At 35.6% G+C, this 13,167-nt stretch overlaps 1 protein-coding gene across 1 annotated transcript in view; it reads left to right on the top strand.

Annotated features, from left to right (window-relative positions):
- The window catches only part of LOC109072729 (tropomyosin-1), a 5,455-nt gene extending 2,516 nt beyond the window's left edge, over positions 1-2,939 (top strand). Inside the window, exons 4-7 of the mRNA XM_042770479.1 lie at positions 125-325; positions 1,664-1,786; positions 1,905-1,995; positions 2,109-2,939. Coding sequence (XP_042626413.1) covers positions 125-325; positions 1,664-1,786; positions 1,905-1,995; positions 2,109-2,147 — 454 coding nt within the window. The 3' untranslated portion in view covers positions 2,148-2,939. The remainder of the gene's footprint in view (positions 1-124; positions 326-1,663; positions 1,787-1,904; positions 1,996-2,108) is intronic.
- The last annotated feature ends 10,228 nt before the right edge of the window (positions 2,940-13,167 follow it).

Genomic DNA, 13,167 nt, shown 5'->3' with positions numbered 1-13,167 from the left:
AAATTCTCAAAAATAACATTTGTAAAACTAAACTTAATACATCAATACACTAGATAATGGGCCATATTTGATCGCGAAAAATCATCCTAGAATATTCATATGCTTGTTTTTTTTTTTTGATCAGCAAATCGCTCGAGCTGATGGAACTCCAGATGTCCCATGAAGCCCTGCGGCAGGATCTGTGTGATCAGCGCAGCGCCCACCAGAGGAAGGTGGAGGAACTGCGGCGCGAGAATTCGGAGAGTCTCGGCAAACTCCGTGAAACGGCCGAACAGTTCGAGTGGCTCTGCGAGCAGCAGCGGAGGTGGATGAGCTGCGTCAGGAGGTTCCGTTCGCTCCATTTCACACACACACACACACACACACACACACACACACACACACACACACACACACACCCTCTCTCTCTCACACACACTCACTCACACACTTCACTTCACATTGTCCTCATTTGTAAGTCGCTTTGGATAAGAGAGTCTGCTAAATGACTAAATGTAAATGTAATGTAGTTTGCAAACTCCTGACAATAAGCAGATTTGTCCAGATGTGTCATGATGCTACAATAATTTTATAGAAGTAGTTCAACCCAGTGCTTGAAGTGGAAAAAAAGAAGTGCCGGTAATCACCCCCCCTCCCCATTTATATTTATATATAATATATATATATATATATATATATATATAATATATATATATATATATATATATATATTAAACAAATAAGTACTTTTTAAAAATTCACAATGTATGTAAAGTGCCACAATCAATCAATGATTAAATAAAAGTTTCAATACAAATTAGTAGAACTCAATCTGCGATATCAAGCAGGACCACAGGGAGACGCCAAAGACCACTAAACCTACTATGGATCCATTCAGAATCACTAAACCTCTGACCACCTTCAGCCAGCATCTGTTATAAAACACTCTTGCTTTTAAGCCAAATACACACTGAACATTAGCATTAGCACTGTTTTGAACTTGCTGTCTGAATTCATTTACTGATATACTCTTTTCAACATACTATGCTTTGGGACACACTTATTCTAATCTCACACTATTTAGGATGGATAGTGTGAACATTGAGACGCAGGGATTACTGGAATCGGATCATATCGCGACTTATTTGAATTAGATCGGGACCGGAGCGGGTATCGGAAATCTTTTTGTCTGATTTCTTTCTTTTTTTTTTATTAAACAGCACAAAACAATCAAACCATTAAGGCAGTACAGTTATAAAACAAAACAAATAAAAAATAAATTAAGAAAGTATACAAATCCCAGAGACAGATTTTTATGTATGTAAAATTTAGAAAACACTAATTAGTTTAGTTTTATTTTGATATATTCTCATTTGAATAGTCAAACAATCCAAAGAAAACATCTTTTAAACTGCTGCTGTGATGTGCTTGGTTTTATAGGCTAACCAAAATTGTGTAGTTATTGTATGATGAACATGCTAATGTAAAAAATCTCTCTATGAGTTATGAGTATGTTAGCTACCATAGCTATACATAAAGACTTTAGATGTCAGAAGTCTGTCATAAATGCAGAAATGTTGGGGTAGCTGTCTGCTGTTCTACACCTGAAGTCCTGTGTGAACCGCTCTAAAAAAAGAAAAAGAAGCTGTTTTCTGCAGATAAAAGTGTGTGTGTGTGTGGACAGATTTAAGGACTGTCTGTCAGGTGAGAAGGAGTCCCTGGAGCTGCAGGTGAACAGGTTACAGATGGAGTTGGATACTGTCAGGAATACTGTGCATTTCAATCATTCCACAGAATCCTGCAGCAGGTCATTATTTAATATATATTTATTTATTTTGCAATTTGAATTTAATTTGATTATTTAATTGATTTAATTGCTATTTTAATTGATATATTATGCTAATATTTTTCTGGTTTCTTGACAGGTGGGATGTTGAGGTGATGTCTGACCTCCAGGCGGAGGTGGACCGATGGAAAACACTGTATGAAGACCTGCTCCAACTCACCACGCAGCAGGTACAGGTGCCCTGTCTGAATCAGAACACCATGGACTTTTATTGTTTATATATAAAGCTATACACACACAGACACACACACAGCCAGTTTTAATGTGTATTTGGTTTTGTCAGGGTCAGAGGGCAGCAGATGGACACCTCAAACCCCCGTGAGGACCCAAACACAGATGACAGCTTCACATCACACACTGATTCAAAAGTGATCCATGAAAAACCCTTAAACCTGTAGTTCTGTTGACATCATTGTTATTGAATGTGCAGGGTTTATGAAAGACGAGAGCTGTTCAGGTCAAGTTCTTTCATTCTGTTCTTCATTTGTTTTGCTGTCTGTGCTTCAGGGTCACCAGCATTACAATAAATGTTGTGCAATTCATTGCATTTTTATGCAGGATCTAGCCAGTCACTGTGTATGGTATGCACCTACAGGCTGAGTTTCTACTGTTTTTCATGCTGTTAGAGGTTGTGAGGGTGTTCAGACACCAGATGGTGATGTTCTACCTCTGACAGTCATATGAAACACAGCTTCTGCAGAGCTGGAGATCCTGCCTGAAGCCCTCCAGTCATCTCTGTCTGAGCTCAGAGATGTGTTTCTCAGCGATCCATGAATCCCAGACTGAAATCTCTCTGATATGAGCCGTGATGAACAGCACAAGCTCATCCTGAAACCAGCCTGACATCACACACAGTCCCTAATGCACTCTTCCTGCTGTTTACAGGGAAATCTGTCAGCGCTCACATCTGACTTTTAGAGTCACAAATATTTGTACACAAATATTTACAACTGTATTAAACTGCTGCTGATGTGTTTATATCTGCGACATCATTAATCTAGTCCTCTGATATTCCTCAGTTAGGAGTCGCACTTCGGTCAAAACCAAAGACAATAAGCATATATTTTTAAATAAATGTACTATATTTTGCTATAATAATATTTCAGAGATTTCATGATACTACAAAATACGCACCTCTAAATTATGCACCATTTGTTGTATATAATACAAATAGTAGAAAAAACATACATATATATATATATATATAATATATATTATCTATATATATATTATATATATATATATATATATATGAATAATATGATATATTTTTTGTTTGTGTGTATTTGCATATATACACACACACACACACACATATATATATGTTTGTGTGTGTGTGTGAATTTATTGTCAGATACTAGGCCTACTTCATTGTAGCTGATTTGTGAATTGTACGCCAAAATTGTCTCATTGTCTCATTTATTTCCATTGTTGTTTTTTTTTGTGTGTAAATATCAGATAATAAGACCATTTAGCCTTTTCTTATGTCCCTGTTGTTTTTTGCATTCATATATTCATAAGTGGCACAAAAACCAAGTTTCACACCATATGGAAAAAAATAAGATACAAATTTACATAATTGAAGATTATGCAAATGAGAACATATCGCAGACGTTTTTATATGAAGAATAATGTGCAGTCAGTCGGTCAGGAGGATGGGTCTTGTGTCACTCTGAAGGGGTTTGTTTTATTATAATAATCAGCTGAACGTATTCTACTTGGATGATAATACCAAATACAAACACACATTGACACGAGACACTGATTTTATTATTTTGTAGAAACTAGTGTGGATAATTGCATACTTTATTTTGAAGCATAAAACTAACTACACACGTAGCTACATGCGGAGGAGTATTATTTTGCTCATCAGGTGAGTTGTGCTTCAGCTCCGCTGTTCCGCACGGATGACTCTGATGTTCTGAGGAGCGTCGCTGTATGTCTCAGTTACAACATCAACACTAGACGGATATCCGGAGATGTTGTTCTGACTTTTAACCAAAGCTGTAACTGGTTTAGAGTCGGCGTTGCTTGAGAACATCGAAAGTGATGACTCGTTGATATGTTGATTCGTGTTTTATTACAGGCTAGCCACGTTCCTTTTTTGATTGCAATCTCTTTTTCGTTTCGAGGTTCAAGCTGTTGTGGCTTCAAGCTTCTTTGCATACAATAGTGTCCTGACCTTCTTTCCTTTATTAATGCAGTTTCCCGGGAAATCTGTCCCGACAACTCTAGTGATTTAGGATAAGGCAAAAACACAGTTTGGAAGATGGCTTATGATGTTTATTATTTTCATTTCGTTAATTTCGAATACAAAAATACACTCACATAAAAAAAGTAGGTTCTTCAGCGGTTCTTTGGGGTGGTTGAGGTGTTATATAACACTACAAATAATCCAACATGTATAGTTCTTTAAAGGTTCTCTAACTCTTAGTTTAGCTGGTGAAGGGATTAAAAATCAACAATAAAATACAGTGTATTTGGTCCTCAACCTTTTTGCCCCCAAGGGCCCCCTATAAGGAAATATTCCAGGGCCCCCACATGAGAGTTTTTGACCTTGGAAAAGCATACAAGTGATTCAAAACAGCCTTTGCCATTGTAGTAAATTCTCATTCATAGCAAACACATGAGCGGAGTGACATGTCTAAAATCTAAAGAGGAGACTGGGGTTCTTCTTTTTAGAGTGATAATATAGCTTTGATTTGCTCAGACTGTTTGGTTGGACACTATTTTGGGCTGTTGGGTCTGAACTGCAGTATCAACACTAGCAGCTAGTAACTAGTAACTGGTTCAGGGTAACATGCCAGTTTAACTGAGAAATCTTTAAACGCAACTGCTTCCCAAAGGGAGTTTATTAGACGAGCAGTGTTGAAGAAGAAAATGCACCGCACTAGTGCTGAACCCTCTTCACATTACAGTCACATGCAGGGACTGTGTGTGAGCTCAGGGTTTGTGAGGGTTTCCGTGAGACGCAGGGAGTCTGGACGCCTCTTACCGTCATTACGTGGAAAAACAGACGTGAGCATCTGACTGATTTCCCCGGTGATGTCAGGGGTTTTCAAAGTCTCTTGTGTTTAGGGAACAGGCCTTATATACGATTCAAAAATATTATTATGGAGAGCCGTTTCCACATGCTTAATATCAATAATAAAGCTGCCATCTCAAACAGATGTTTGGAGCGTTTCCTCCAATCCTGCTGTATTCTGATTGTGATTTTTTTTTAAATTTGCTTTATTGAATATTAAACACACAGCATAATTTGCTAAACAATACAGAAATATAAAAATATAACATTTGGATACAACATACTATATGTGTGCATAAGTAGTTTCAGTTTTACTTTTTAATTAGCTTTAACTCTTTAGTAATTATTATTGTATATACAAGTTTTTGAGTTATGAATTAATACTTTTAAGGCAGTCGGTAGACAATGAATTCAATCATTAAGATCTCAAAACATGGTTTGGAATGACTCTTTTAGAATTTAGAGTTCAGTTTTTATGCATAGGAATATTACTACAGAAAATCACAAGATTCGCCATAAAATTAAAAATTGATTCAAATTATACATGTATGTATAAAACATCTTTGCAGGTTTTATCAAAATTGTGTCCTGATTTCTGTAGGATTAGAATTTTTTTTTTTGTTGAATATCAGAAAAAAAATATTTTTCTGGCTGATTTGAACAAAATTAGCAAATTTTGTCAATGACATCCCATCTCACTTAAGAACAAGTATGCAAACTGAGGTGCAGCCCAGGAGTCTCTCTGATTGGCTGATTATTTGACTGCTCTGGTTCTCAGCCAATGATAATGTGTCAGTGATAATTGTGTTCAGCTGTGTTGGCGGAGACAGAGGCTTTAAGAGTCGGCGTGTCTCTTGTTGCTGGTTCTTCTGCTTTCTCTCACTTACCTTCTTTAGTATTTAGAAGTGATATAATTTCCTGCTTTGATTTCTTTATTTTTGGGCTTCCAGTGGTGTTTTGCTGCTACAACGCCATAAAGAAATTAATCTCTATGGCTGGGTTAAAAAAAACAAAAACAAAGAAACATGAAAAGTGAGAAGTTAAGGGTGGATTTTGGCACTGACACAAGGGGAATAAAAACTTCATCAGAACAGACACAAATCATGTCAAAATGACCAGATATTAAAGTTTCCCTCAAAAAAGGGGAGTTGTATTTAAAACATGAAGTTTCTAAGAGTTTGAGTGGCGTGTGTTTGTTGAGCTGATGTTGGGATCAAACCTGGAGCACAGTGTTTGAGGAATGTCCTCATCTGTGATCCGAGCAGAAGATGTTTGGAAGTGAAGTACACATACTTGTGTTTGAGTGGCTGTGGAGCCCCGTTTGACCTGTGTGTGATATTAATTGTAGATGCTGACTGTCTCTCACAGTTCACACAACCAAGAACAAAATCACAAAATGTGCACAAACCGTGAGCATCCATCACTGAGCTCAGAGTTTCTGGAATGTGTTGATGTGTGCTTTGTGAAAACAACATCAGAGACTGAAGAACATTCATTAAAACATTCCTACTGGACCGAACCAAGCATTCCCACAATGAGCCGCATGTGTGTGTGTGAAATATTTTTGCGTTTTGTTCATTGATGGTGATCAAGTTGTATATTCAGTCAGATGTCTGCGCTGAAATGGTTTAATCAAACCGTGTGTTGTTGATCTGTGAGTGAGAGACCCAGCTTTTCCCTCCATCTCAAGACTGTGTGTTTATTAATTTATTTCTGAAGAGTTCAGTCAATCAGTGGATTTATCTTGGCTTTTGTGGCACTGATCAGTAGAAAATCTTTTTAATTATTACTTTCATTAGGGCCAGTTGCACTTACTTTATCTAGTTTTGATTTAGTCTACTAAATATTTTTCTGTCACACCATTACACTTAGTCAAAACCTAAATTTATGTATAAACTACAGAAACATCCAACATTATGTGAATAATTACTTCAAAACGAACCCAATTTAAACTGTACACCTTTGTTATAGGCTTATTGACTGATTTAGCTGATTGCCTGTAGTGTAAAACAGCAGAGACCGGTTCAGATGTGTCAATGTGATGTTAGTTAGTGCAATTAGTTACAGAAGTTTTGAGCAATCTATGTAGTTTACTTTCAGTAAAAGGTCTTTGGACCAGGGCCGGTTGCACTAGCCGTGTGTAAATTACAACTTAGTCTTGTTTTGATGTAAAGTGGAACTGAGTTATGACTTTGACACATTATTAAATACTTTTTCATTGCACCATTAAATTTGAATGAAACAGAAGTTTCGACTTGCGCACTACTAAATATTTGTCAATGCATCATTAAACTTGAATGAAATGGAAGTCTCGACTTCCGCACCACTATTTTTCGATTCACCATTAAACTTGAATGAAATGGAAGTCTCGACTTGTGCACTACTATTTTTCGATTCACCATTAAACTTGAATGAAATGGAAGTCTCGACTTGTGCACTACTAAATATTTTTCGATTCATCATTAAACTTGAATGAAATGGAAGTCTCGACTTGTGCACTACTAAATATTTTTCGATTCACCATTAAACTGGAATGAAATGGAAGTCTCGACTTGTGCACTACTAAATATTTTTCGATTCACCATTAAACTTGAATGAAATGGAAGTCTCGACTTGTGCACTACTAAATATTTTTCGATTCACCATTAAACTTGAATGAAATGGAAGTCTCGACTTCCGCACTACTAAATATTTTTCGATTCACCATTAAACTTGAATGAAATGGAAGTTTCGACTTCCGCACTACTATTTTTCGATTCACCATTAAACTTGAATAAATGGAAGTCTCGACTTGTGCACTACTAAATATTTTTCGATGCACCATTAAACTTTAATGAAATGGAAGTCTCGACTTGTGCACTACTAAATATTTTTTTTCCTTTTTTTCATTGCACATTAAACTGGAATGAAACGGAAGTTATGACTTGTGCATTGCTCATTTTTTCGCTGCACCATTAACCTTGAATGAAATGTAAGTTTCGATTTGTGCATGACTATTTTTCGTTGCACCATTAAACGTGAATTAAACAAAAGTTATGACTTGTGCACTAGTAAATATTTTTCGTTGCACCATTAAACTTGAATAAAATGGAAGTTTCGAAACGTAAATTTCGACTTGCGGACTAATTATTATTACTAATTATAATTATTTGTTGCACCGTTAAATGCAAATGAAACAGAAGTTACGACTTGCGCACTAGTAAATATCTTTTTTTGCACCATTAAACTGGAATAAAATGGAAGTGATGACTTGCGCACAACTAAATATTTTTTCGTTGTACCATTAAACATGGATGAAATGTGAATTATGACTTACTGTGCACTAGTAAATATTTACGGGAGTAACAGTTGAAATAAAACAGCAGATTGATTGAATTGCATCAGTAAGCTCATATTGTCTCTGACAGGGCTTCAGTTTTTTACACATTCATTGATGCTGTCATTTACAGTCATTTACATTTTAAGAGAGAACATTGTGGATAAATTGCTTGTTAGAGGATCTTCAAAACAAACCTTAGGCCTATTTAAACAATGCGCTTCTGTGTGCATCACGAAAGAAAGTCAATCATAATAAATACAGTAAATATAATTTTATGTTTTTGTATGAAATACAGTTTTTTGAATTATTTTTCTTATATAAAATATTAGTAAGTATCATGTTTCGGTGGAAACATTAAGTTATGCAAAATCATTTAGAATCAGCCTTCACAGGACAAACTGAAATTCATGGCATTTCAACACTAATATGAAAACTGATATTTGATAGGTAAACGTCAAATCATGTGACTAAGCATTACTTTACTGAGAGCTTGTGACCTAATAACTATGCTCTGCCTTAATTAAGAACAAAAAGTGCAACTTAATAGAGTACAGAGTTTGTTATACACTGGCTAGTATACTTCTTACATTCCAGTTTAAAAGAATAATGTCAACCTCTATTCAGTCTGTCACTAGGACTTCACAGAATCTCCTTTAGAGTGTGTTTTCTGTCTGTTAACTGTGTGTGGATCACGAGCGAGTGTTATAGACACATTAAACTCTCAACACACACACACCATCTCTCATCATTCAGCCCAAAAATAGCTGCACACAAATCTGAAGCCACGGTTCAATATGTTGGCGTATGATGGAGAGGAATGGACCGGAAAAGTTTTACTGTTTTAAGACGACAAAGCTCCATTCAGCCCCGAGACTTGTAATATTTTATCGCAGCAGCCCGTTAGCTTCTCGCACTCGTGGAGCAAAGCAAACACAGACGGCGTGTAGGATAATATTTGCGCATGTGTGTGAGTGTGTATCGCAGGTCAAGACAGAAATATCGGCGTTCGGTACAGCAGGTCATTCTTAAACCCATTATCATGTCTCTCAGCTGAAGTTCATGCACTCAAATATCTGCTGACGGCTTTCACAGATAAACGCAGAAACAAGCAGAAATTCCTCCTGCATGTTATTGTGGGCTGGTAAGGATCTGAAAAGGCCTAATATTAACTTGTTGGTGACGGGTGACTGAGAACACACTGGACAGAAACCGAATATTTATTTTTCAGCCATGAAATTGTGTTTGTCTTTATACAGTACTTGACAGTGTTGAAAACTGTGATCAGTGTCAGTAAGTTTTCTTGAAAAAAATTAACACTTTTATATTCATCAAGGATGCATAAATTGATCAAACTGATCAAAAGTGACAGTAAAAACATTTATAAACGATTTCCATTTCAAATAAATGCTATTCTATTGAACTTTCTATTCATCTGTGAATCCTGAAAAATAAAATGTATCAGTTCCCACAAAAATATTCATCAGCACAACTGTGTTCAACATTGCTAACCCACAACTGTTTTTGTTGTTAAGCAAATCATCATATTAGAATGATTTCTGAAGATCATGTGACACTGAAGACTGGAGTAATGATGCTGAAAATACAGCTGCACATCACAGGAATAAATTACAGTTTAACATATTAAAACAGAAAACAGCTGTTTTAAACTGTAATATTTTATAATTTTACTGTATTTTTGATCAAATAAATGCAGCCTTGGTGAGCAGAAGAGACTTCTTTCAAAAACATTTAAAAATCACAATGCTTCCAAACGTTTGAGGAGTACTGTATATATTTGAATGGTTGAACCGGTTTATCGTGTCACTCACAGCATCATGCGTGAGATCATTTCCAGTCTCAGATCTTGTGGTTTCGTTCCTCATGTCAGTTCTGTCAGCTTGAATGGATGTCTGATGCTTTTGGCAGATCTCTAGTTTTGGATATGATTCGTTTACATCATTCAGCGTTTGATTATTGTGTGTAATGTTGCAGTTTCATGGATCCGTGTAAAAAGTCAGAACGGAAGAATTGGCTCCCTTTCAATTCATTACAATGAAATTTGAATTGAATTGTCCAATATTAATTTCACACAGGTGATGCATTCTGGGAAATGAAGTACTCTTCCACCCTGGTCTACAGAGTTAATTAATTAAATGTGGTGATATTTCAGACATATCAAGACATTTCAGACAAAAACATGTTTTTGTCAAGGCAACATTCAAAGTGTCTTGACAAACCTTCCTTTACACTGATATCATTTTTATGAATTTCTTCTGCATCAAATTGTTGTCTACACACTTCACAATCTAGTTGTCTAACACCGCAGTTTCTCGAAGTTACCAGCCGGTTTTATTTACATGCCAAAGCTGGTTTAGATTGTTTTAATTGTTGGTGTTACTGATGCTACAGATAAGTTTTGTTGCATTTTTTTTTTTTTAAAGTGATGTTAGCACTGCCTGACTGTTCTTTAGACGTCCGTCACTCCTCCGTCATGTGGACCAGTTTCTGAACTGTACAAAACACCGACAGAAGTTTCTCACAGTCATCAGTGTTCATCGGTGTCTGTTTGCTCATTGACCTTCTGACCCCTTACATGACCTTCATCCAGGACCAGGAGCAGCAGTGTTTGAGGTCAAAGGTCACCTCCCACGTTACACTGCTGATGATTTCACACCTGCTGCCGTCACCCAGAGTTCATCCCTCCATCAGACATGTGTTTAAACTTGTTAAATTGTAGTTGATGCAGGCATTTACTGAACTGCAATACAAAGAAATTGTTCTTCCTCCCTGGTGCACAAAAGTTAATTAATTAAATATGACGAAAATCTAATTTCTGTAGGTAGCAAGCCAGAGATTTGGCTTTTTTTAAACATTTTCCCAAAACTTTAAACTTTAGTCTTTGACAAATCTAGTGTTATTTTAGTGTCATTGATGCACTCTTATAGTTTTTGTTGATATTTTAAACTTTGATTGTTTTTTTTGTTTTTTTTTTTTTTTTTTTGTTGTTGTTTTTTTTAGTTTTTTTTTTTTTTTTATTTTCTTTTTAAAATGTTTATTATAGTTTTTTTATTGACTATAATTTTAGTTATTTTAGTACTATTTTAATGCTTAAACTATTGTTGCATTTACTAAAAATTTAACCAAGGGTGTAGGTTTGATTTTGGCATTGGTGGGAACTTTTTGAATTTATTTTGTTTTATTTTATTTTATTTTTTAGTCACTGGCTGAATATTGACCTGGTCAAGTGAATATTCAATCTGTCTTGACAAACCTTATTTTTCCTAGTTACAAATGACAGTTATATGAATTTCAATTCATTTAATATTCAACTTCCTTACATAAATTGAAATGCAATTTTGCATCCTACTACCTTAAATCAAATTCAGCAATTAAACTGGAATGAAAAAGACTTTCTTAATGCATCGGTGCATGACCCTGGTGCAGACGAAGGCTGTGTGTGTTTTGGGACAGGACCGGTGTGATATATAAGCTCCTGACATCACATACATGTTATCTGTCATATTGAGAGCATTAGCTGTTTCTCCATGACCATAAGCAAGTTCAGCTAACGTGTGTGCTGTAGTTTTAAAGCGGGGTCGTAAAAGTCAAACGTATGGAAACGGCATCAGATAGAGAATTATCTAACCCTTCACACATTCACTGAGTGTACTTTGTGGTGTTTGGTGACGCGCTTCTGCTGCCGCCCCGTCGAGAGATTCATGAGCACACTGATTTTATGAGCAAATTCATGGGAAGGAAACCTCAGGATTCGGGAGGCAGCAGATTATTAATGTTGAGGGTCGTGTGAGGCGTGGTGCCAGCGGCTGAAAAGGAACATTGTGTAGTCAGTCGTCTTATGGCCAGAACTGTATCCTCCGCCCGCTGCTGCTGGAAACATACTCTCATTAATGAGCTACAAAAGCACAATAAACACACAATCACCCTGAAATATGATCAGCAGACTAATACAATAAGCTCAGAACACTGTTTTTTTTTTTATATCAATTTTTTTTTACTGAGGAAAAATTAAAATTACAATCATTGTCTTGTTTTTGGTTAAAATAAGAGAAAAATGCGGGTGGGGTCAGAAAAATAATCTCGTTTTCCCTTTGAATCGAGTTTATTTTTCTGAGCCTGTTGTTGGATGATTTTTTTTTTGAGTATAATTTTGTATTTTTTTTATATTTTTTTGAGAAAAAGAGTTTTTATTTTTTATATATTTTTCTTTTTATTTTTAGGAACGTGTAGTTTTTTGTTGGAAAACAGCACAAAATTGCTGAGAAAGAAAATCATGTTTTGCATCTTGTTTTATATTTGGAAAATGTATTTAATTTAATATTTTTGTTCTATTATAGTTTTTGTAAAGATTTTATATTTTCAGTTTTCAATTTAATTTTAGTTCTAGTGTTCTTTTGTCTATTATTAGTTTTAAGGTATTTAATTTTTAGTTTTAGTTATTTTAGGCCTACTAGTGTAGCACTTATGAAAATGAGATGTCACCTTCACTGAAAAAAGTTTAGGTAAAACAGTTTTTACTCAGAAATTTCTAGTAAATTTCACAAATAATTACAAAGAGAGAAAGTAACACACTTGAAGTTAGGGCTGGGCAGTGTGACGGTATATATATCATTACCACGGTATAAAGTGTGTATCGTAAGAGATCTTGCTATATAGTTTTTTATTTCATGATATGACATATATCATACGTTTATATACACCTGACCTAGGAAGTGATTGTAATAAGTCATGGCATGAGTGAGAAAAATAAAGAGATACTTAAATGCAATAAGCAGGAGTGAAGAGCTCAATGTGTTCTCTTTTGCATCTTATTATTGCACTTGAATGGTCAAATACGCGCACACATTATGTCAAATGCCCGTTGTGTGGGAGGATTTATTTAAACACAGTCAGTTGTGTGTTAAATTAATGTAAACAGTTGTGAAAACGCGGATGTGTTTTAGTATATTGGATCCGTGCAGTCTGTCTTAAAGTGACAGC

This window comes from Cyprinus carpio, chromosome A14 (assembly GCF_018340385.1).
Source record: "Cyprinus carpio isolate SPL01 chromosome A14, ASM1834038v1, whole genome shotgun sequence".
In the NCBI taxonomy this organism is placed as follows: domain Eukaryota; kingdom Metazoa; phylum Chordata; class Actinopteri; order Cypriniformes; family Cyprinidae; genus Cyprinus; species Cyprinus carpio.
The sequence above is the reverse complement of the archived record's forward strand: the minus strand, read 5'-3'. Positions and strand labels throughout refer to the sequence as shown.